Source organism: Rhinopithecus bieti, unplaced genomic scaffold (genome assembly GCF_001698545.2).
Source record: "Rhinopithecus bieti isolate Rb0 unplaced genomic scaffold, ASM169854v2 scaffold_2827, whole genome shotgun sequence".
Taxonomy (NCBI): Eukaryota; Metazoa; Chordata; class Mammalia; order Primates; family Cercopithecidae; genus Rhinopithecus; species Rhinopithecus bieti.
In genome coordinates this window covers 2,111,971-2,135,536 of record NW_016804135.1, presented here as the reverse complement: position 1 = coordinate 2,135,536, position 23,566 = coordinate 2,111,971, and the positions used below count along the sequence as shown (strand labels likewise).

Sequence of the window (23,566 nt, the reverse complement as noted above, 5' to 3'; positions counted from 1 at the left end):
GCCCGGGCTGCCCTGAAGGGGACGGGGCGGCCCCAGTCGGCGGTCTCAGGGAGCTCCGCCCTCTACTCGGTATAAGAGCTGGGCCCGGCCCACGGCGGCGGCGGCGGCGGCGGCGGCGGCGGAGAGCTGGCTCTGGGCGTCCGCTAGGCTCGGACGACCTGCTGAGCCTCCCAACCCGCTTTCATAAGGCTTTGCCTTTCCAACTTCAGCTACAGTGTTAGCTAAGTTTGGAAAGAAGGAAAAAAGAAAATCCCCGGGCCCCTTTTCTTTTGTTCTTTGCCAAAGTCGTCGTTGTAGTCCTTTTGCCCAAGGCTGTTGTGTTTTTAGAGGTGCTATCTCCAGTTCCTTGCACTCCGGTTAACAAGTACCTCAGCGAGAGCCGCAGCCGCCGCAGAAGAGCCAGCGGGGTCGCCCAGTGTCATGACCAGGGCAGGAGATCACAACCGCCAGAGAGGATGCTGTGGTGAGTGGCATTGACCGAATGCATATGGTGGAAACCCAGGTTGGGCTTTGGAGACAAGCAACTCTACACAGCTTCTGGAGGAATGTGGCTCTGCTGTGAACCATAGCTTTGTAAAAGATCCTTTGACTTATATTTGGTGGACGTTAAGGAAGAAAGGAACTTCAGGGTGTGGGAAAAGGGGTTTGCACACAGGCACGGATGGAGTAGACTGGGCAGTTTGGATTGCCTTGTGTAAAAAAAAAAAGACAAAAAAGAATGTTGAAAATTCTTCACTGTATGTAAAATGTGAAGTTGGGCAGTTATTGACTAGGTCATGCTTAATTTAGTGAATGGTATTAAGTGAACGAAATACATCGGTTCATAGGTAACTTGATAAAATGTACGTGGTTTGTCCCGCAAAATAGTTTTTAATAATCATGTTCTAATAAGATCAAATGGATAAGCATTCTGCCCTCAGCTCATTAAGTGACTACAATCGCTTTTTCTCTCCCCACCTGTGTCTTTGCAGGATCCTTGGCCGACTACCTGACCTCTGCAAAATTCCTTCTCTACCTTGGTCATTCTCTGTCTACTTGGGTAAGTGAGAATGCATAGTCTTACAACATAGTTGCGCAATTTTTTAATTTCCTTTCGTTCCAGCCAGTTGTATTAAGCCAACTTCCAGTTTTGTCAAGCAGTTAAAGAAATAAATCATCCAAGTACACATGCTTTAATGGAAAACGTTATTTACGTCGAAGATCTTTCTCCATCAGTGTTAGTTAATACAACTTAATTATCAGATCATCGTAGTTTATGTAGATAGGCAACTATCCAGACAAGATTAACAAGGAAAGGAATATTTGCCTTGTTTTTAAATTGTATGTTGCATTAGTAGCCTTAGTAAATAGACATATCTGCTACAAAAGATGGATGGATGTTTCATATACCTTCTCTTCTTCACATTAAAAAAATTTTTTTTTTGTTGTTAAAATTTAGTTCCAGTGTGCAGCACCATGAGAATACAATAGAATGGTAGAGTGACTGACTTAGGCTAATAATAACAGTCTAAGATTAATTGAAACATAAATGACCCCAGAACAAATATCTGAATGACAAAATTCTGGTCTTTAAAATGTTATCTATAGTTAGATAAAGTTTGGGGCATTGGAGGCTATCCTAATATTAATCATCCAATGAATATCAGCAATGGATTTACAGTTTTCCCTCTGACTTTCTAGGTCATCTTGGAAAAGACCTAGTGTTTCTGTAGATCTGGGCTCCTAAAACTCTCTCCCCAAAATAATAAACTAGAAGGGTGCTAGATATATGTTTAATGATGATTAGAATCTTTAACATTAAACAATTATTGTTTAAAAGCAATACATCTGGCTATATTCTGTCCATGGCTCATATGTATTTAACTAAAAAGAATGGAAAGAATTTTGAGAGTAAATTATTTGAATGTTATTTTCCTTTTAAATTGGAAACTTTTATTGGATCATCCTTAAGACATGGATGGAAACCACTGGAAGAGGAAATCTATACCCAATGCCTTTGAGAAATTGTTAATCTACATTATTGGCTCTCTAAGAAATAGCAGTTTATAGATGACATTTTACAAAAGCAAGCTCCTATCTTACCAGAGGCTTATGCAGGGATGACTCTGCAAATACATGTAAACAAAGTGGAATTGGTGTGAGTTTGTTTTAATTCCAACAGCTGATGATGCTAAGTAGAAACCTAGTGAAACAACCCTTAATAAATCAAAAGCAATAGTTTGTTCCCCCAGTTTAATTCAGTAAATATTAAGTATTAATAACAGGTGATAGAAATAGTATCTGAAATTCTCAGCCTGTAGTCTGGCCTAGCTCTTAGAGGAAGAGGATGCCTCTCTTCCAAATACTGATTATGGTTTATGTGACCTTTGGTTAATAGGTTAGGAGGTCAGATTTGCCAGAAAACCAGTGGCACTGTCGTTGTTCCAGGAGGATATTTTGTCATGTTCATTAAAAGTCCCACAAGAAAGGTGACACATGCTTATCCCAACTTTACAGTAAGTCGAGCAAAGGAAGTTCTCATGAGAAAGTTGGATTAAACAAACGGCAGCAACTACAATCATATAAGGTTTAGTGGATTTTTACTCCTTTCCACTGCAAAGGAGTACAAAAGAGGAATGTCTCTAACACTAGGTAATTATACTTTTTATGTTTTTTCTCTTGTGTGGCACTCTGCCTGATTTTATTACAACAAAACATTTATGTTTCTGTATTGTGTGTGTATATATATTATATATATATATATGCATTTCCCATCGCACCCTGCCAAATCATGATTTCTTATCCACTGAGCATAGGGGCATTAGAGTAGAAGGTTGCCTGAGGTTAGTTTTGTATGGGGTTGAATGCCTTTTATTTCTGACTTCATTTCTATCTGCCAATGGATCAATGAGTTTTACTCTATACTGTCAAAATACAAAGTAGTGTAAGAAGTGGATCCTGGCTAGGTGCAGTGGCTCACGCCTGTAATCTTAGCACTGTGGGAGGCTGAGGCAGGAGAACTGCTTGAGCCCAGGAGTCTGAGACCAGCCTGGCCAACATAGAGAGACTCTATCTCTGCAAAAAAATTTAAAAATTAGCCAGGTGTCATGAGGCACACCTATAGTCCCAGCTACTGAGAGGCTGAGGTGGAAGAATTGCTTGAACCCAGGAGTTTGAAGCTGCAGTGAGCTGTGATCGCACCACTACACTCCAGCCTGGACAACAGAACAAGACCCTGTCTAAAAAAAAAAAAAAAAGTGGATACTATTGTTATTGTCAAGGAGCTTATAATATGATTTAGTATGGACTTTAGAAAAGATATCTAATAACAAAAAGATGACAATGTAAGACAGTGAAAAAGAGGGGCCAGTTGCTTATGTCTGATATCATGATCTTATAGACTTTCTCCATTTAAACCCCAGTATGTCTGCATTTCTCCAGCCCTTGCTTCCAACAGCCCTCACTTCTTTGTTCATGGAGGCCTTTGTCACCACCAGCTCCATCCTACTTTATATTTCCTCATAGCAGCACGTACCCTGTGCTAGATTTGCTTTTGGTCTCTGCTCACTGGAATGTGAGCTGCATGAAAACATGGACTGTGATTTTTGTGCACTGCTGAAGCTCTAGTGCCTGCAAGTGTCGGGTACATAGTAGCCACTTAGTAAGTATTCATTAAGTGGATTAAGGACCATGATCATTCATGGACAGTTATTAGGTTTGCTTTCAGCTCTCAGTCCAGTGGGGGTACATGGACACATAAACAGGTCATCCAAGTTTGGTGAGAATAGGTGGGAAGGCAAGAAATAGAAATAAGGAAAGATGGGCACTTGTTCAATATTTACATAGACTTTGCGCAAATCTTGGGCTTTTTGTGAACATAGAATCTGTTGTTTCTTAAAGCCTAAACCCATTGGAAATTGGGGTAATGTGAGCAGTTTATTTCTTTCCATCAAAGAAGTGGTATGGCATACAAGAATAAGCAAGATTCAAAATTTTAATAGCATTTGTCCTGATGGCCTGCTTTAGAGGACTCTAAGACAATTAAAAAATACAATAAGAGTAAGATAAAAAGAAAGAAGCAACAGTATTAGAAAAGTGTTTCTTAACCTGTATGTTAAGAAAGAGAAAATTCACTGACAGAGGCAACCTATCATTTGGGACATTTATGTGTTTTTGTCTTTTCCTTGGGAGCTATTCAGAGGAATGGAGATTAGAATAAATTATCTCCCCTCTCCCCGTCCCATTTTATTCTAATCAAATCTAAATTTGCTTTTCAGGTTGAAGATTAAGTAACAGCTCCACCCCCCTGCTGTTTTGACAACTCAAAATTACTCCAGACATTGCCAAATGATCCCCTGGGGAGGTGGGGTGTGGGTAGGAGAAGCAAAGTCATCTCTAGTTGAGAACTACTGGTCTACACAAAGATCTTTGTAAATGATTGCTAACATGTATCAATTTAAGTTTTGAATGTATAAAATTATTATCCTGGCTTCATTAAAATTTTAAAATAATTTGACATGCCAGGATAGTATTTGCTTCTAATACATGGATTTTTTCATGAAGATGTTAACAAACTTTGGGAAGAACTAGGAGTATAACTGTTTCCATAGGGTCAAATCTATGAGGCCTGGAATTTGGTTTCCTATGGTGATTCCCAGAGATAAGTTATGATGGAATGTGGTTGTCCTCCTTAATGTTAATTTCGGAAGTCGGGGATGGAGTCTAAAATCTGATAATAAGGTCCACTGTAGATTTTTTAAGACATTAATTTGCCTAATTCACTTAAAAGTTTCTGTTAAATCACGTTTCACGGTATTGAACTCCAAAATTCCCTGTATTCTCCGGAGTTTGTGTGAAGAAATAAGTACCTTTTTCCCCCTTTCAAACTCATCTGTATTAAAATGTTAACTACTTACTTATGCATTTAAGTTTATTTCTGACATCACTGTTTATGCAGTGCCGGAATTTGCCATTATTACTCTCCTCTTTCTGATTGCTCTGCTGTTTTATGACTTTCAAATTATGACTTTATCAAATCTCATAGGTTTTAGGATATTAGACGTAAAAGAAACCTTGGAGATCATATAGTCCATTCCTATCATTTTACAAATTGGGAAACTGGCTTTTTCTTGATGTTCAAGGTATACTAATGTTTGTGAACTATACTGTGATTGATTTCTGGTGCAATAGCGAACTACTTTATGCCTCTACAATCAAGATAGGCAAATTGCAGGCCTCAGGAGAAACCTGCCACACAGGAGAACACATTTTGTATCAAAAGCCATCTTGTGTCTGGAAACTGCATTTTGTTTCTAGAATGACAAAGAGAATGTACCATTCATTAATACCTTGCCTTTTCAAGTTTACTTAATAATTGGGCAAGAATGTTTTCCATTGTGCTGGGATGAACAGTTTCAACATCTGATCAGTATTCAATCTAAGAGTAATTACTGACTTTGAAAGTCTCATAATGTAGCCAGGAAGTGCCCTTTTGATAAGGAAGCAACTTCCTGAGTACAATAGACTAGGAACGAAAAATATTCCATCAAAACATTTTCTCTTTTCATTTAAGGGAGATCGGATGTGGCACTTTGCGGTGTCTGTGTTTCTGGTAGAGCTCTATGGAAACAGCCTCCTTTTGACAGCAGTCTACGGGCTGGTGGTGGCAGGGTCTGTTCTGGTCCTGGGAGCTATCATCGGTGACTGGGTGGACAAGAATGCTAGACTTAAAGGTGAGTGTTGTTATATAATTAAAAGCCCTTATATTCATGGGAGCAATGCCTGAGCTACCTCTGTAACAAAGGAAACAGCAAACTAAGAAACAGCTGTGGCCAACCCAGGGAATGTCTGCACGCCTCACCTGAGGGAGGAGGGCTTAGATGGCACCACCTCTGGATGGAGGGTCCCATGGCTCCCACACAAAGTTGGGATGCCTGGACATTGACCTAATAGATTTTTTATCTTTGGCTGTTCATAAATTTCATATGTTAATGATTAACCTTGTAGCACTTTTCTGAGAACCACATTAAACATTAAAAGTTTGCTTAACTCAGGCTTCCTAACTATGACTTGCACTGGAGTCCCTTTAGTGTGATGTTCCTGAGACAGCTTTAACGTCTGTTCTTTGGTTACTATGTTTCATGTAAGAGTATATATAAGGGAATTGAAAACTAAGAATAGCTTCAAGGGAGAATAGTTGAGCCTGGATCACAAAGAGCTGAATTATAAATTTTGTAGGGATAAAGAAGAAAGAATAATATATTGATATTTATTCTAAGCATTAGTACTGAAATCATGTCATTTTATACAGGAGAGAAAGTAATTGAGCAATTAAATTTTCCAGTATATAAGGGAAATATGGATAATCATTCAGGGTAAATTTTCTTGAATTGCTCAGTTGATAATACCAAGACCTGACCATGCCTGACTTAGGTGTTGGCAAAAGATTGAGGTTTCATTCTTTCAGTGCAAGATGACTGCTTCTGGACACAGGGCAACAGGCTTATCAAATTCTAGGACTTGATACTACTAGGAAAATGGTCAAGGTGAACATATTTCTGTTTTTAGAATGAGTAGACCAGAACACATATAGAAAAAAGTTCTGTAATCTAGAAAAAAAATGACTTCTTTGTATCATTATACATAGGAACACAGGAATATTATACATAGAAACCTTTAATCTAATGATTATTGAGCACTGCAATCATATATTAGGAAAGAATATTGAATTGGATGAAGAAAAGTGTGGTAGGATAACAATTTCCCACTTAATCCTATATAATCAACTCACATATTACTCTTTATGAAAAATGTTTCCTGATACCTCTGGGCTGAGTTTACCATTTCTTCCTCTGCGTTCCCCTGAGGCTTTGTTAACACCTCTACACTTACACAATTATAATGATCTGTTCACGTATCTTTTCTTCTTCTGGTCTGTAGGGTCCCAAAAGCTAAGAACCTTATTTAGTTGACATCTGATCCTTATCCAGTTAATGAATGTATGAGTGAATGAAAGAGTTATAAGTTGGGATTTTATATCAGACTGCTTTCGGAAAGCAGTTTATTTTTTCTTGGGTCTTTGATATGACCTTCCAAGCAAAGATGAACTATATTATCCTTGAAGACAAGAGCTGTAATTATCCCTTACATATGGAACTTCATATTTTCCAAACTGCTTTAATAAGTGTTTTATTTGAGCATCATTATGACCCTATAAAGTAAGGAAGACAGGTATTACCATCCTCACCTTCTAGACGCATGCATAAGAGACATTAGGGAGTATCCTCTCCTAGATCATCTACCTATTGAGTGGCAGAGAAAAGGCTACCAGTTGTCCTTATTTGTCCTTACTCCCGTGCTTTGTCTATATGGGTGCCTCATGTTAAAAGAATTGCCATCTGTGATGGAAGGGGTAGCTTATAATTTAGTAGCAATGGCAAATAGCATTAGTATGCAAAGAAATACACTGCTGATTTATTCTTGGCAAATTTGTGTGTGTCTTTTCTATTTATCCATACCATATTATCAGATTCAGCCTGCCATGTAGGAGGTTGTGGATTTCATAACTTCCTCTTTAACCTCGTACATGTTATTGTTTTACCTTAAGCAACAAAGAGCTGAAATGTGGATCATATCTATATCATACTACAGCTCTGTTTATGTTAAACTTTTAAGAAGATAAGCCAAATGAAAATGTAGTCATTATGATAGACTTCAATGAACAGAGAAACTTGTGGTACTTCATCATTTTGGTTGCATATTTACTGGCCTGGTGTGATCCTTGGGGTTGTATTGGAAGTAGCTGAGGCAGGACTGACTTCAGAAAGATTTTCTTTTTATCTGATAATAATTATGTCTGTGGATTAATGTATTATAGTAGAACAATTATGTGTGAATAAGAACAGTCCCACTGAGACATTTTGATGTAATGTACACTTGTCTCTTCCTCTGCACAGTGGCCCAGACCTCGCTGGTGGTACAGAATGTTTCAGTCATCCTGTGTGGAATCATCCTGATGATGGTTTTCTTACATAAACATGAGCTTCTGACCATGTACCATGGATGGGTTCTTGTAAGTTCTCAATGAGATTCTTGATGGCAGAAAATTGAATATCTGGTAGTAGTAAAGGGTGAAAATATTTTGAAGCTATTTTTTTTTTTGCAAATGTGACCTTTTAGTATTGATTTCTGTGTCTACTGTAATATCCCCTATAGTTTGTTTTGTTGTTGTTTTGCCCACAACAGGCACTCATTAAGTATTGTTTGAATTTAAATTTTGTCCTATTGGTTTTTATTGGCATTTCTAAGAGTTTACTGTAGAATTCAGTTGTTTGTTTTCAGCTTTTTAGTGACCTATACTTTGTTCGTGCTATTTAAGAAATGTTATCCATGTGTATATTAGTCAGTCATAATTGTGTTTCTCCAATAATAATTGTTACTTCTGTTTGGGAAGGTCAACCAGATAAATTTTCATGTTGTGATTTCATAAAAGCTTGGTGGAAAAGAGGACAGGGATGGGGTGTGGTATATAAACCATGCATTTGGTGTCATATTGAATCATCTTGTGTATATTTGGATTGATATTATAGAGTTGCAAAGCCAGGTAGGACTTTAGAAATCTTTGAACCTATTCCCTTTGTTTTGTTGAAAAAATTAAGACAAAGTGACGTAGTTGATTGCCCATTGTCATGCAACTAGAAGGTGTCAAGAACTATGACTTAAATACAGGTGTTTTCAATTCCCCTTCAACATTCTTTTCAAAGGCAATATTTGTGGGAGAAGTGTTCAAAACCACCACTGTGTTTACATTTTATAACTGTATTCACCTGACTATTACAATTTTTGTATTATGTATACTACAGATGATCTAGATGATATGATTAGGACATTATGCCCCTTGACTAGTGGTATTCATTCATTGTTTCATGTATATAACGTAAAATGATTTCTTATAAATGAAATCAAAATACATTTTTTATTATTCCACCAAAGACCATTTTAAACTACCTTGTTTAGTGACATATGTACAGTGTGGTAAACTGACATTATAACTCAATGTTTTCTTGTCATTCTTTAGACTTCCTGCTATATCCTGATCATCACTATTGCAAATATTGCAAATTTGGCCAGTACAGCTACTGCAATCACAATCCAAAGGGATTGGATTGTTGTTGTTGCAGGAGAAGACAGAAGCAAACTAGCAAGTAATTTGGTTTTCTCTTTCAATTAAATGGGCATGTTAGGATTCACTTTAAATTGGTGGTGATAAATGAGGCTGTAAGCCTTTTATTTTTGTTCTGGGTATTTTTTAAGAACGATAAATTGAAAGCATACTTTTTTTCTTACCTTATTGTCAGTTTTAGTGCTGATGTATCTCACTGTTATGAAGTTAACTCATAGGATAGCTAACTTCTCTTTTATCCTACGCAAACTTGGCAAATGGAATAACTTTTTCTTTCCTTTTTTTTTAAAAAAAATTCAACTTTCTAAATGTTAATACTTAGAACAGTGCAAATCTGACATGAGATTTTACTGGTCATACCTGTGAATGTTATTACTGATGCTTATCAATCATATGGATGTTATTTTTCTCTAAATAAAATGGAAACAACTTAATTGTAGGAGAGACTCTGGAAGTTAATTTCTTCTACCTTAAAGTTATAATCTATAACTTTTATTACATTATGAACAATGTAATATAATTGCTGTTACAAATACCAAAGAAATAGAGAACAGAATATAGTTTTTAAGAAGCTTACCATCTTAGTTGTCCATTGGAAATATAAATAAGTGGTCAAAGAACATCTGAAGAATGCTTACAAACAACATGTCCTATTCTGTCAATATTACTTAGGCTCAGAATAACCTCCCTCACTCATTATTGCCTGCCATCCCCTCACATGACACACAGACAGAATTTGGATTGATAATTACACAGGGGAAAGGAGGAAGGGTACACCTCCCTACCTGTCAGATCAGCTGAGTCAACTCTGCTGATCACTGAGATAATGCGTATAACACACACATTACCCAACTCTCCTGACAGACAAGTAAACCATTCTTGATGACTTAAATGGCTTATCCCGGGATGCAGAAGGCAAGATTATGTGCTGGGATTAGTAAGCAGCTTTGTTTGGACCATTTGGTTAAAAAAAAAGTTCGAAAGGAGGGGTGAGTGAAGGAGAACAAAGTCTGTGGAAGGTCTAGAAGAATTTGCCTGAATCATCACTTTGTGGTTGCAGTATTATTAAGTCAGAAATCCCACAGTGATTGATATAATGGATGGTGTGTATATAAGATGAATTTAGCATGTGTGAATCTGTATCACAGGAAATTCTCTCTGGAGCTAAAATCATGATTCTCATTTACTTTCTTCCTGTGATCATTTATAATGAGGAATAATTTCATGTCGTTTTTGTCACATTGAACTAGACGAACTTGTCCTTTTTTGTTTACTTTCTCTTTTCAACACACTATTTAAAGCATGTAAAATATATCCATGTTTTAAAATTCAAAGGTTACAAAAGGATATATTTTGACAATAGATCACATATATATTTGTTGGAATGTGTTTAGAGGAGAAAGTTGACTTTTACAATGATTATTCTGTAATTTATGCAGCAGCTATAGACAAAATTAAAATAAAATAAAATAAAATAATTTTCTTTCACTTAACTGATCTTAACTAACTCATCTGACTCTGTAAAGTCTGAAATATGAAAAAGTTAACCAGAATCTTTAACTTGTCCTAATAACTTGTAACTTGTCCTTGTGTGTGTGTGTGTGTGTGTGTGTGTGTGTGTACACACACACATAAATATAAATACAAACATCCCGCATAACTCTGTGGGATTTTTCTATGAAGTGATGTCCCAGAATAACAACAAAAATATGACTGGTTGTTTCTCAGCTGTCTCTCTTTATATTATGAATTATTGCAGAGTGGAATAATCTAGGCTATTCAGTCTTTTTCTAACTTTCTGATGTTTTCCAAGTTTAGGAAAGGAAGTGAGATGTTTGTTGAACTCTTGTCCACTCTACTTTAGCTTTTAGTAAGTGGTGCTCTTTCACATCCAGCCAGCAGTGTGGGCTGGTGGACTAGTAAAGGAAAACTTTCTGCATGTTTCAAAACAGGAAACAGAAACTTCTTTAGTTCTGAAGTTCAGCAAGTATCTAATTATGGATTTTTTGTGCCATTTCTGCTATTGCAGAGTTACAGGAGAACAGAGAAAAAGGAGGATAAAAAAAATGGGACAAAGAAGGGGGAAAGTACATCTAGAAGGGACTCCCCCTGCTGCCTTGGGTTCCTGTGAGGTTGTGTCTCTGTACACAGACGCACCTACTCCAGGCAGGAATGGTTTGTGTTTATGTAGGCTGATCTTTGAGGTTGTGGCAAAGAAACCCAGGTAGGGGCCTAGGCCGGGCAGGCTTCACCTGTGTGTGTTATGTGTAGAGGGTGAAAGGGGAGGGGTATGCGCACGAAAAGTACAAGTTGTGAGCTGGATGCTGATTGCTCCCATTTCCTCATCACAGAGTTTCTTAATTTTAGAGATTGTTTTAAAACTAGAAGCTGTATCACTGAGGGTAAAAGAACAGGAAGAATTTTCCCTGCCAAGGTTAAAAAGTTTTAGAATTTCAGTGGCATCAGTCCAAAATACAGCAGTCATTATCCAGTTTAGAAAGTTCCAGAAAAGGTGTTATTTTTTCACATAAATACTGCTAACTAATCTGTTAACTAATTAGGTACTTTCTAGGTGCTTGATTTAGTACAATATTTTACGATAACTTTCTCTTGTGCCACGTTTGAATCTTACTTCCTTTTCCCGGACTTTTTAATTCCATCTATTGCTTTTTTTCCTCCTCCATTTCTTTTGAGACTCACTCTTTATTAGCATCTTCTGAGATTTTTCTTGCCCATCATTCTAAAAAATAATCTGACAGCTTGATCAAGTATGGCAGATAAATTTTGTGTTTGTGTGGTATTGATTAAAAATCGATTTCATATATGAAGTAGACAAACCTGCTAGCAAATTTAAAATTTTTCTTCTATGAGATGTAATATACCCATTATAATATAAGTAGTTATTTAATGTCATGTTCTGTGCCACAGCTGTAGCTGAGAACAGTTAAATTGGAATCAAATGACACATATTTGTGTGCTTATGTAAGACTAAATATAAATTGGTAAAGAACATATATTTGCATATTCATAAGACTGATTCTTTTCTAGCCTGCTACCAGTAAGATGGTTAAGTCTTTTTTTTTTAAAAAAGTATTTTATCCATTCTGAATCAGAAAAATTAAAAGCTGTTTTCTAATACAACATTTCTACTGACACCTACATATTATTAACTTCGTAAGTATAATATAAAAGATGGAAATTGGTGACATTGGGAAGCTCTGCGAGCTCTTGAAAACTGAAGTAGTGAAAGAGTAAGAAATAATTTTAACTAAAATAATTTATTGTTGTCATTCTGGGACTTTAAGATTCAAATATATGTTTTCTTTAGTTACTTGCTTTTTGGATTCCAATTATTGAGTTATTTGGATAAATTCCATACTTCTCTGTTGGCTTATGAGTTGGAAACTTATTAGTTAGTGGGAGGCAGATGGTAGTGAAGCCTCTGCAATGGCAGTCCAGTGTAAGATCAATGAAGGCTGCCTTTGCCTCTCAAGTGAAAGGTGAAATATGTCAAAGTTCTCCTGTTATCATATATGCAATATGTACTCATAGGGCTAATTGGAAAGCAATTGAGGACCAGGAAGAATTACAGAAGGAATAAAGACAATCTTCTGTTAATGTACTTCTTTGTCACGTATTGCTTTTCCCTTAAGGTGACCCAAATGATTGCTTAAGACTTGTCTCACTAATTTTCACTCTGTTCTGTGAGACAGGGAATGAGAAAGTAGATCACTTTCTTTTTCTTCTAAAACTTTTGGTTTTATTTTATTTTAATTAATTTTTTGTACTGATACATAATTGTGCTTATTATGGAGTACATAGTGATGTTGTGATAAGATGAGATGGAGATACATCTCCATCATCTCAAACATATATCATTTATTTGTGTTGGACATTTTTTTAACTTCCTCTTTATTTATTGTGTCCTCCACTCTGACTCAGGAATACATTCCTGTAGTCAAATTCCAGACTGTTATCACCACTAAATTCTCTCCTCCCATAATCTCAGTCTTAGGCATCCATATCTTGAAAAATCACCTTCTATCTTTCTAGCAACTTCTTTACTAACTACCACAGCCTCAACAATCCATCAATATGGTTGGCACCTACAAACCATTCATTCCACTGCCTTTTCACTGTCCATGACCTCTCTCTTGTCTCTTTCTTACCCAGCTTAAATTTCAAGGCCAGTCATGATTATATGATCATCTCCTGGCATATACCCTGAGCTCAGTTGGCCCCCTCTCGTTTTGTCATTTTGTTTGGTAAGACTATGGTTAAATCCAATTCTCCACAGTAGAGCATGACTGGAAAGAAATACTGAACTTGCTCAGTATTCTCACTTGAGGTTCAGGGCCGCAGAGTTGGTCCTTTCACGCTTCCAGATAATCACACTTTTTTTTTTGGTCTGATTCTTTCCTTCTCCACTTTCCTAGAGGACCATTCACAGTTGTTTCTCCTCTCTCATCACATGTTCAAGTCCTTCTCCCCCATCCTCACTTTCATCAATGACCTGGCTTTGTATTTTGCTGAGAAAATGGAAGAAATGAGAAGAGAGCTTCCATGTGATTCCACCATCATATCTCTCTTCCTACCTGTACCTGAAGCTATATATGTGGCCTCTACTCTTGTTACTATTGATGAATTGTGTTCCTGTCCAAGAACAACTCCTTCAGTTATGTGGTAGATTCAGATTACATCCCTTAACTACTGTATCATTCCAGGCAGCACATAATCCTGCTCTAATTTTGCTCCTCTTAAAAATCCCTATCTTTAGCACACTTCCTTCTCTGGTACTCTAGTTCTTTGTTCTTTTTTTTGTGAAAACATATCCAAAAGACTTGTCTATTTCCACTTCCATTTTTTGGGAAGTACCTTGCTTTCCATAAGGCCACGGGAAGCATTCACATTGTGCTCCAGGGTATGACTCACTGAAAATACAAATGGTGTCCCCTGGAGTTGGCACCAGTCTCTTAAATCAGCTTTATTCAGGCATTGCCCTTATTGTTGTCCTTTTTTTGAGGTCTCCAGAATCTCTCATGTGACCAAGCTAGGGCTTCTTCTCAGTGCTTCTCTTTGCTGTGATGCTCTTTTTTTCAGTGAGTCCTTCTCTGAATACACACACACACATACACACACACACACACGTTTATTTATTGTATTTTCTTTCCTGTGAGAATATAAACTCCGTGAAGACAGGATGTTACTTGTCTTCCTTATAGTGTTAAGAATTGTTGAGAATAATGCCTAGCTTATAATAGGCATTTAACATATATTTGTTGAAAAAAATGAATGTAGAGTTACTGCTGTATTCATTTAAAAAAGCTGTTAGACTGATTTATGCAGTTCCAAGGGAATTATCATTTTTGAGGCAAATTTAGTGGGACTTGACCCAAACAACAAATATTTTTCTAACAAAATGGCTTTCTTACAAATGTGCTTTTAGAAAACCACATTTTAGGAATCTATACTCTTGGTTTACAGGTCTGTATTGTGTAAATGGGCAGTCTCTCTTTGATGGGTTTGCACACTTACCTGCCTCTTTCACCTGCTTCTCTAGACATGAATGCCACAATACGAAGGATTGACCAGTTAACCAACATCTTGGCCCCCATGGCTGTTGGCCAGATTATGACATTTGGCTCCCCAGTCATCGGCTGTGGCTTTATTTCGGGATGGAACTTGGTATCCATGTGTGTGGAGTACTTTCTGCTCTGGAAGGTTTACCAGAAAACCCCAGCTCTAGCTGTGAAAGCTGCTTTTAAAGAAGAGGAAACTGAATTGAAACAGCTGAATTTACACAAAGGTAAACTGAACACCATGATCACTCCTTTTGTTCTCATGTTCAGACCTTAAATGTTGGTGAAGATCTAAACTATTTTGAATTTGTATGAGGTTTTATTATCAGTGGGGGCTGGATGAGGTTAAATATATCACTTTGGTAGATGAGGCAAGAGCAGGCTTTTGAGGATCTAGGGAAAAAATCTGGGTTGAATCTGGTGGAGTTGAAATGGGTCGCCTAGCCCTCTTCCTTGATGTTAGCAGTCGTCATAGAGGTTCAATTACTTGAGAGATGGCTGAGCAAAGCTAAGTCAGGACTGGGAAACAAAATTGGGGAAAAAAAGAGAATGAAAGAATCCCTTGGAGTCTGTGAGGAGGGAGTTATGTAGTCATTTGTAGGATAGTGGAAGGGAGTGAGGACACAAAGATGGATATTTCACTGGAGAAGAATAAGTTGGGCTTCTGGGTAAATGGAATATTTTACCCAGCTCTGCAGGGACCCAGAAAATAATATGCTGTCTTTTTTTTTTTTTCTTCTTGAGATGGAGTCTTGCTCTGTTGCCCAGGCTGCAGTGCAGTGGTGCAATCTTGGCTCACTACAAGCTCTGCCTCCCGGGTTCATGCCATTCTCCTGCCTCAGCCTCCCAAGTAGCTGAGACCACAGGCACCCACCACCATGCCTGGCCACTTTTTTTGTATTTTTAGTAGAGATGGGGTTTCACCATGTTAGCCAGGATGGTCTCGATCTCCTGACCTTGTGATCCTCCCGCCTAGGCCTCCCAAAGTGCTGGGATTACAGGCGTGAGCCACCGTGCCCAGCCAATATGCTGTGTTTTCTTAGACAATTTTTATATTTTATCTGGTGAGTTTTCCTGCTGTTTACTTTGGTGGGAGTGTAATTCCTAAGAGCAAGAGAGAGAGAGGAAAAAAAAGAGGGATAGATCAATAGTATTTTGTTTATTTAATAAAAATGACACGTGATGATTATTCCTTGGCTGGAATTCTTAGATTATTAGTAAAAGAAAATAAATATTATAATGTATAACCAAGGGTACCCATTGGGGAGGGGAATAGAAGGAAAAAAATACTATTAATAATTGGCTTTTATTTCTACATGTCCTCCCCAACAAAATAATGATATCTTTTATTAACAGATACTGAGCCAAAACCCCTGGAGGGAACTCATCTAATGGGTGTGAAAGACTCTAACATCCATGAGCTTGAACAAGAGCAAGAACCTACTTGTGCCTCCCAGATGGCTGAGCCCTTCCGTACCTTCCGAGATGGATGGGTCTCCTACTACAACCAGCCTGTGTTTCTGGCTGGCATGGGTCTTGCTTTCCTTTATATGACTGTCCTGGGCTTTGACTGCATCACCACAGGGTACGCCTACACTCAGGGACTGAGTGGTTCCATCCTCAGTATTTTGATGGGAGCATCAGCTATAACTGGAATAATGGGAACTGTAGCTTTTACTTGGCTACGTCGAAAATGTGGTTTGGTTCGGACAGGTCTGATCTCAGGATTGGCACAGCTTTCCTGTTTGATCTTGTGTGTGATCTCTGTATTCATGCCTGGAAGCCCCCTGGACTTGTCCGTGTCTCCTTTTGAAGATATCCGATCAAGGTTCATTCAAGGAGAGTCAATTACACCTACGAAGATACCTGAAACCATTATTACAACTGAAATATACATGTCTAATGGGTCTAATTCTGCTAATATTATCCCAGAGACAAGTCCTGAATCTGTGCCCATAATCTCCGTCAGTCTGCTGTTTGCAGGCGTCATCGCTGCTAGAATCGGTAAGAAATCTCTTTTTATATATTAATGAAGTAAAGTGTCTTTTTGTAATGTAGGTTCAGAGAATCCATTAATAAAATGATCTGAAATGTTCCCTAAATGTTAATTTAAGCAAAATCCACTATTATGAAATTTTTATTTTACATATTTATATTTTATATGTATTTTGTTTTATATTTTATTTTATAGTTTGAAAACCTGTATTTGTTTACCTTATCATATGCATATACTTAAAACATGGTTCAGGCTTGAACATTTTTTCTAAATGAGTATCTTAAATATTACTTTTTTTTTTTTTTTTTGAGACAGGGTCTTGCTCTGTTACCCAGGCTGGAGTGCAGTGGTGCAGTCACAGCTCACTGCAGCCTCGACCTCCTGGGATCAAGCAATCCTCCTGCCTCAGTCCCCCAAGTAGCTGGGACTACAGCCATGGGCCACCATGCCTGGCTAATTTTTGTATTTTGTAGAGATGGGATTTTGCCATGTTGCCGAAGGTGGTCTTGAATTACTGAGCTCAAGTGATTACTTTTAAAATGTAACTTAATTTATAAAAGGTATTAGCTATATTAATTATATTGCCATCTAGTACAGTATTGATATTTCAATAACCCTAACAAAAAAACTGTAGTTTAGAGAATATTCCCATGGGGCAACACTAAAAACATAATGTTTTTAGCTTTAAAAGAAGATGTGAAAGTAAGAAAAAAAAATCCTTCAAAGGTCTTCTCTAGCCAATATGTATTTATTATATACTTTGCTACACAAATGGATTTTATAGCCCTGGAAGGAAACATAAAGACTTCTTACAAAGCAATATTTAAGTAATCATTAATAGAGTACTGATGAGTTATCTCTGAATTCACTCTTGAAATGAAACTGTTTTTATCTTGTGATACAAAGCAGTTCATTAATTTATTGAAGATATTAATTTCCAGGCAAGACAGCTTTACTGTTTGGGCTTTAGAACTCTAGCAGTAATGTAACAATGGTTTAAAGTTTCCTTACACTTTAACCATAACCATTTATTAGGTCATTTGAAACTTTAAAAATACTAGTATTTATACTATAATAGGATTTATTGTGTCTCTGACTTCAAAGTTTTGTTTTGTAGTATCACAGAAAACAGAACTAAGAAGTTTATGTAGTAATCACAGAAAATAGAGCTAAGAAATTTGTTGATTAGACTTCCTTTTGTCTGTTGACTGTAAAAATCATTTATTGAGGCCACTAATAACCCAATATTTATTTATGAAAAATAATTATCTAAGGCAAGGCTATGGTATATTTAAGGTGACTTAAAGACAGTCAGGCTGAAATGTATATTTTGCATATGTCAACTGATTTTTATCTGTAATTTGAAATGTATGCCTGTAAACTAAAATCTAATCTTTAAAAAAACATTTTATTATAGGTCTTTGGTCCTTTGATTTAACTGTGACACAGTTGCTGCAAGAAAATGTAATTGAATCTGAAAGAGGCATTATAAATGGTGTACAGAACTCCATGAACTATCTTCTTGATCTTCTGCATTTTATCATGGTCATCCTGGCTCCAAATCCTGAAGCTTTTGGCTTGCTCGTATTGATTTCAGTCTCCTTTGTGGCAATGGGCCACATTATGTATTTCCGATTTGCCCACAATACTCTGGGAAATAAGCTTTTTGCTTGTGGTCCTGATGCAAAAGAAGTTAGGAAGGAAAATCAAACAAATACATCTGTTGTTTGAGACAGTTTAACTGTTGCTATCCTGTTACTAGATTGTATAGAGCACATGTGCTTATTTTGTACTGCAGAATTCCAATAAATGGCTGGGTGTTTCTCTCCGTTTTTACCACAGCTGTGCCTTGAGGACTAAAAGCTATTTAGGAAACCTAAATCAGCAGAAATGAACTGGTTAACTTCCCTTATGTTTAGGCATGGAAAAAAATTGGAAAAGAAAAACTCAGTTTAAATACGGAGACTATAATGATAACACTGAATTCCCCTATTTCTCAAGAGTAGATACAATCTTACCTGAAAGAGTGAATTCAGTTATCCTTAGGCAGATTCTTATCTGTACTAGAATTCAGATATGTCAGTTTTCTGCAAAACTCACTCCTGTTCAAGACTAGCTATTTTTTGCATCTTATTTAGTTATATTTTAAAAACAAATTCTTCAAGTATGAAGACTAAATTTTGATAACCAATATTATCCTTATTCATCCTATTGATCTGAAGGTATTTACATGTATGTGGAAAAACAAAACACTTAACTAGAATTCTCTAATAAGGTTTATGGTTTAGCTTAAAGAGCACCTTTGTATTTTTATTATCAGATGGGGCAACATATTGTATTAAGCATATGTAGCACTTCACAGCATGGTTATCATGTAAGCTCCAGGTAGAAGCAAAGCTGTAAAGTAGATTTATCACACAATGACTGCATACAGACTTCAAATATGTTAATAGTTTGGTCATAGAACCTAGAAGCCAAAAGCCACACAGAAGGGCAAGAATCCCAATTTAACTCATGTTACCATCATTAGTGATCTGTGTTGTAGAACATGAGGGTGTAAGCCTTCAGCCTCGCAAGTTACATGTAGAAAACCCACAATTGTAAAGGTTTTGTTTTACAAATCACTTGATTTACTTTTAACACACTCAGGTAGAATATTTTTATTTTTAGTGTTTTATACCCAGAAGTTATTTCTACATTGTTCTACAGCAAGAATATCATAAAAGTATCCCTTTCAAATGCCTTTGAGAAGAATAGAAGAAAAAAAGTTTGTATATATTTTTAAAAATTGTATTAAAAGTCAGTTTGCAACATGTCTGTACCAAGATGGTACTTTGCCTTAACCGTTTATATGCACTTTCATGGAGACTGCAATACGTTGCTATGAGCACTTTCTTTATCCTTGGAGTTTAATCCTTTGCTTAATCTTTCTACAGTATGACATAATGATTTGCTATGTTGTAAAATCTTTGTAAAAAATTTCTGTATAAAATATTTTAAAATCTTAATTTCTTTTTCCTGAATTCTGTTCCCCAATTATTTAACAAGGCTTTTGTTACAGAACATCTGTTTTGGATAACTTGTTTTTCTCTATAAAAGGCTACAGTGTCATGATTTTTAGTGTTATCTCCCTGTTCATATTTCTAGTTTATGGTGGCCTGGATAAAAGTGTAGTAAACATGAGGCCCAGCACTCTTTCTTTGACTTTGAATATGCCACACTAAGCACTTTTAAGTTCTGACTTCTATTTTCCTTTCTGTAAATGGGAGATGATAGTATAAAACAACCCTACCTACCTTTCAACTTTCCTGGTTGAATAAAATAAGAGAAGCCATGTGGAATTACTTTGTGAACTACAAGACAAGCTAGCATTTTTACTAGAGGTTGGACCTTAGTAATGACGGGGAGCTGAGGATAGATGTCTGCTGGCTCTAGACAGAGTAGAGCCACATTCTACATAAAGGAACCATTTATTGGGGACTTGATCTAAACTGTGATCAGTCCTAAGGATGCAGACTGGACTCAGACATAGTTGATCAGAGTCTCCTTTCCTTTCTCCTAAAATTGAGAACTTGAGAGCATTTGGCATCACCCTGCAGCTACAGATCTGTTCATGATGATTGTGCAAACTAGATGCCTCTGTTAGGTTTGGCTGCTGTCTGGAACAGGCTCTCTACTCTCTGCCACAGGGGTCAATGCTGGGGTTGAAGATCTGTCCTGAATGTTTGCAGTTGTAACTGCAAGGCCTATGACCTTGAAAAATGAACAGAACCACATTAGCAAAGGGAGGCCTCAGCTCTTAATATGGGCATTTTGCTAGTCTGTGCATCTAGAGAGAGAGGCCCTGTGTAAGAAGCAGCAGCATGGAGTTGAAGAGTTAATAGGAATTTTTACAGCTGCTGCTCTTACCTTTGTAGACTACTGCTCAGAGCAGGAGGAAGGAGGAAGTGGAAAAGAATCACTGCTGGTCTGGACAGCCTTTGTTGTTCACTTCCTCAGACCATAGAAGTAGGGCAGGGGTGGGTGACCTGTGTGGCTGTGTCATGGGGGAGCTTCTAAATATGGGGTCAAACTCAAATAACTGCAGAGCCAATTAGGTCATTAAAATGAATGAAGTAGATTTAGAAATAGGAAAATATTCATTTTATATGTAATTGCATTTTACAAAAGGATTTAATTTTGTTCCCACTTAAAAACAAATTCATTACATTTTTTCCTGCTTTTCTCTGTTGCATGCAAGCTTCTTACGGTGATTAAGTTGGTTCTTTCAGCATACACACCCTTTGTTTGAATATTAAACATAGGTAAATCATCTTCATTTCTATAAAGAAATACCCCCCTTTTTTGGAAACATCTGACTTGCTTGTTTTTTCGTTTTCCCCTACCCTTTAAGAAAATAAGAGTATAAATAAGAAATTACTTTCCTGTTTCCTGTAAGACAAAAGAAAGTGCAAGAGGCATGCTAAATGGCAATGGCCTGGGCAGTCCTATTGGAGTGGTAATAGGGTGCACACAGGGTAAGGGGTCAGCTGTAAGCACTCCCCATTGCCATGCTGGAATGTGGGTCCTGTGTTGTCAGATCTTTTGATCTTCAAAGAGGAGCTGGGGATTCTGGAATCTCCAAATTCTTTTTTGTTTGCTTTTTGTTTTTGAGACAGTCTCACTCTGTCACCCAGGATGGAGTGCAGTGGCATGATCTGGGCTCACCGCAACCTCCACCTCCTGGGTTCAAGCAATTCTTGTGCCTCAGACTCCCGAGTAGCTGGGGCTACAGGCCCCACCATCACACCCAGCTAATTTTGTATTTTAGTAGAGATGGGGTTTCACCATGTTGGCCTGGCTGGTCTCGAACTCCTGACGTCAGGTGATCTGACCGCCTTGGCCTCTCAAAGTGCTGGGATTACTAGCGTGAGCCACCGCCTCCGGCCTGGGATCTCCAAGTTCTTAAATACTGACAACTTATTTGGAAGTGCTAAAAATACTTTGCTAGCCAAACAGAATACATGCCATTTTAAAAGCTTTTCTCTCAGGGGATTGCTTGTGAGCAAGAAAATATAATTTAATTAAAGCTACTGTGTCTGGAATTGGTGGGTTCTTCATCTCACTGACTTCAAGAATGAAGCCGCGGACCCTCGCGGTGAGTGCTACAGTTCTTAAAGATGGTGTGTTCGGAGTTTGTTCCTTCAGACGTTCAGACGTGTCTGGAGCTTCTTCCTTCTGGTGGGTTCGTGGTCTCGCTGTCAGGAGTGAAGCTGCAGACCTTCGTGGTGAGTGTTACAGCTCTTAAAGGCAGCGTGTCTGGAGTTGTTCGTTCTTCCCGGTGGGTTTATGGTCTCACTGACTTCAGGAGTGAAGTTGCAGACCTTCACAGTGAGTGTTACAGCTCACAAAGCCAGCATGAACCCACATAGTAGTAGCAAGATTTCTTGCAAAGAGCGAAAGAACAAAGCTTCCACAGTGTGGAAAAGGACCCAAGCAGGTTGCAGCTGGCTCGGGCAGCCTGCTTTTATTCCCTTATCTGACCCCACCCACATCCTGCTGATTGGTCCGTTTTACAGAGCTGATTGGTCCGTTTACAATCCTATAGGTAGACATAAAAGTTCTCCAAGTCCCCACTAGGTTAGCTGGATACTGAGTACCAATTGGTGTATTTACAAACCTTGAGCTAGACACAGAGTGCTGATTGGTGTATTTACAAACGCTGAACTAGACAGAGTGCTGAGTGTTGCATTTACAATCCTTGAGCTAGACACAGAATCACGGAGTGCTAGTCCTCCAAGTCTACACCAGGTTAGCTAGATACAGAGTACCAATTGGTGTATTCACAAACCCTGAGCTAGTCACAGAGTGCTGATTGGTGCATTTACAATCCTTGAGCTAGACACAGTGCTAGAGGGAAAAGTTCTCTAAGTCCCCACTAGGTTAGCTAGATATAGAGTGCTGATTGGTGCACATACTATCCTCCGGCTAGATATAAAAGTTCTCCAAGTCCCCATCCAGTTCAGGAGCCCAGCTGGCTTCACCCAGTGGATCCTGCACCAGGGCTGCAGGAGGAGTTGCCTACCAGTCCCCAGCGGGGCCTGCACTCCTCAGCCCTTTGGCTGTCCATGGGACTGGGCGCCACGGAGCAGGGGGCGGTGCCCTTTGGGGAGACTCAGGTCGCGCGGGAGCCCACCGCAGCGGGGGGAGCTCAGACATGGCGGGCTGCAGGTCCCGAGCCCTGCCCTGCGGGGAGGCAGCTAAGGCCCGGCGAGAATTTGAGTGCGGCGCTGGCGGGCTGGCACTGCTGGGGGACCCGGCGCAACCTCCGCAGCTGCTGGCCTGGGTGCTAAGCCCCTCACTGCCCTGGGCCGGCGGCCCTAGCTGGCCGCTCCCTGTGAGGGGCCCGCGGAGCCCACGCCCATGCCCAGCGGAACTCACACTGGCCCGCGAACACAGTCCCGGTTCCCGCCAGCACCTCTCTCCACACCTCCTGGCAAGCAGAGGGAGGAGGTTCCGGCCTCAGCCAGCCCAGAGAAGGGCTCCCACGGTGCCGTGGCGGGCTGAAGGGCTCCTCAAGCGCCTCCAGAGTGGACGCCGAGGCCGAGGAGGCGCTGAGAGTGAGGGCTGCTAGCACATTGTCACCTCTCACTACTAAGTGTAGGAAGAGAGCAGAATGAATGGACAAGAATTGCAAAGTAAGGAGAACAAGAAAGAACTGGGCAGACATTTGTGGTAAAGAATATTAAGCTATTAAGCATCCTTTATTGGAGGTTCCTTTAGGCCAAATGATCTATGTATTTATTACTTGCCATACTGATGTAAGTATGAATTCTACCACATAGTTCCTTT

The 23,566-nt window shown here is 38.5% G+C and overlaps 1 protein-coding gene across 2 annotated transcripts; it reads left to right on the top strand.

Moving 5' to 3' along the window:
* Positions 1–19,743, top strand: SLC40A1 (solute carrier family 40 member 1). 2 transcript variants are annotated; one of them, XM_017865490.1, is made up of 8 exons: positions 1–463; positions 972–1,039; positions 5,552–5,711; positions 7,935–8,050; positions 9,056–9,182; positions 14,721–14,966; positions 16,096–16,743; positions 18,153–19,743. In XM_017865490.1, the coding sequence occupies exons 1-8, from the start codon at positions 421–423 to the stop codon at positions 18,464–18,466; spliced, it is 1,722 nt and encodes a 573-aa protein (XP_017720979.1). In that variant the 5' UTR covers positions 1–420; the 3' UTR covers positions 18,467–19,743. The 2 variants fall into 2 exon arrangements, with proteins under 2 accessions (XP_017720979.1, XP_017720987.1); XM_017865498.1 differs by lacking the exons at positions 1–463; positions 972–1,039 and adding an exon at positions 1,341–2,631.
* The last annotated feature ends 3,823 nt before the right edge of the window (positions 19,744–23,566 follow it).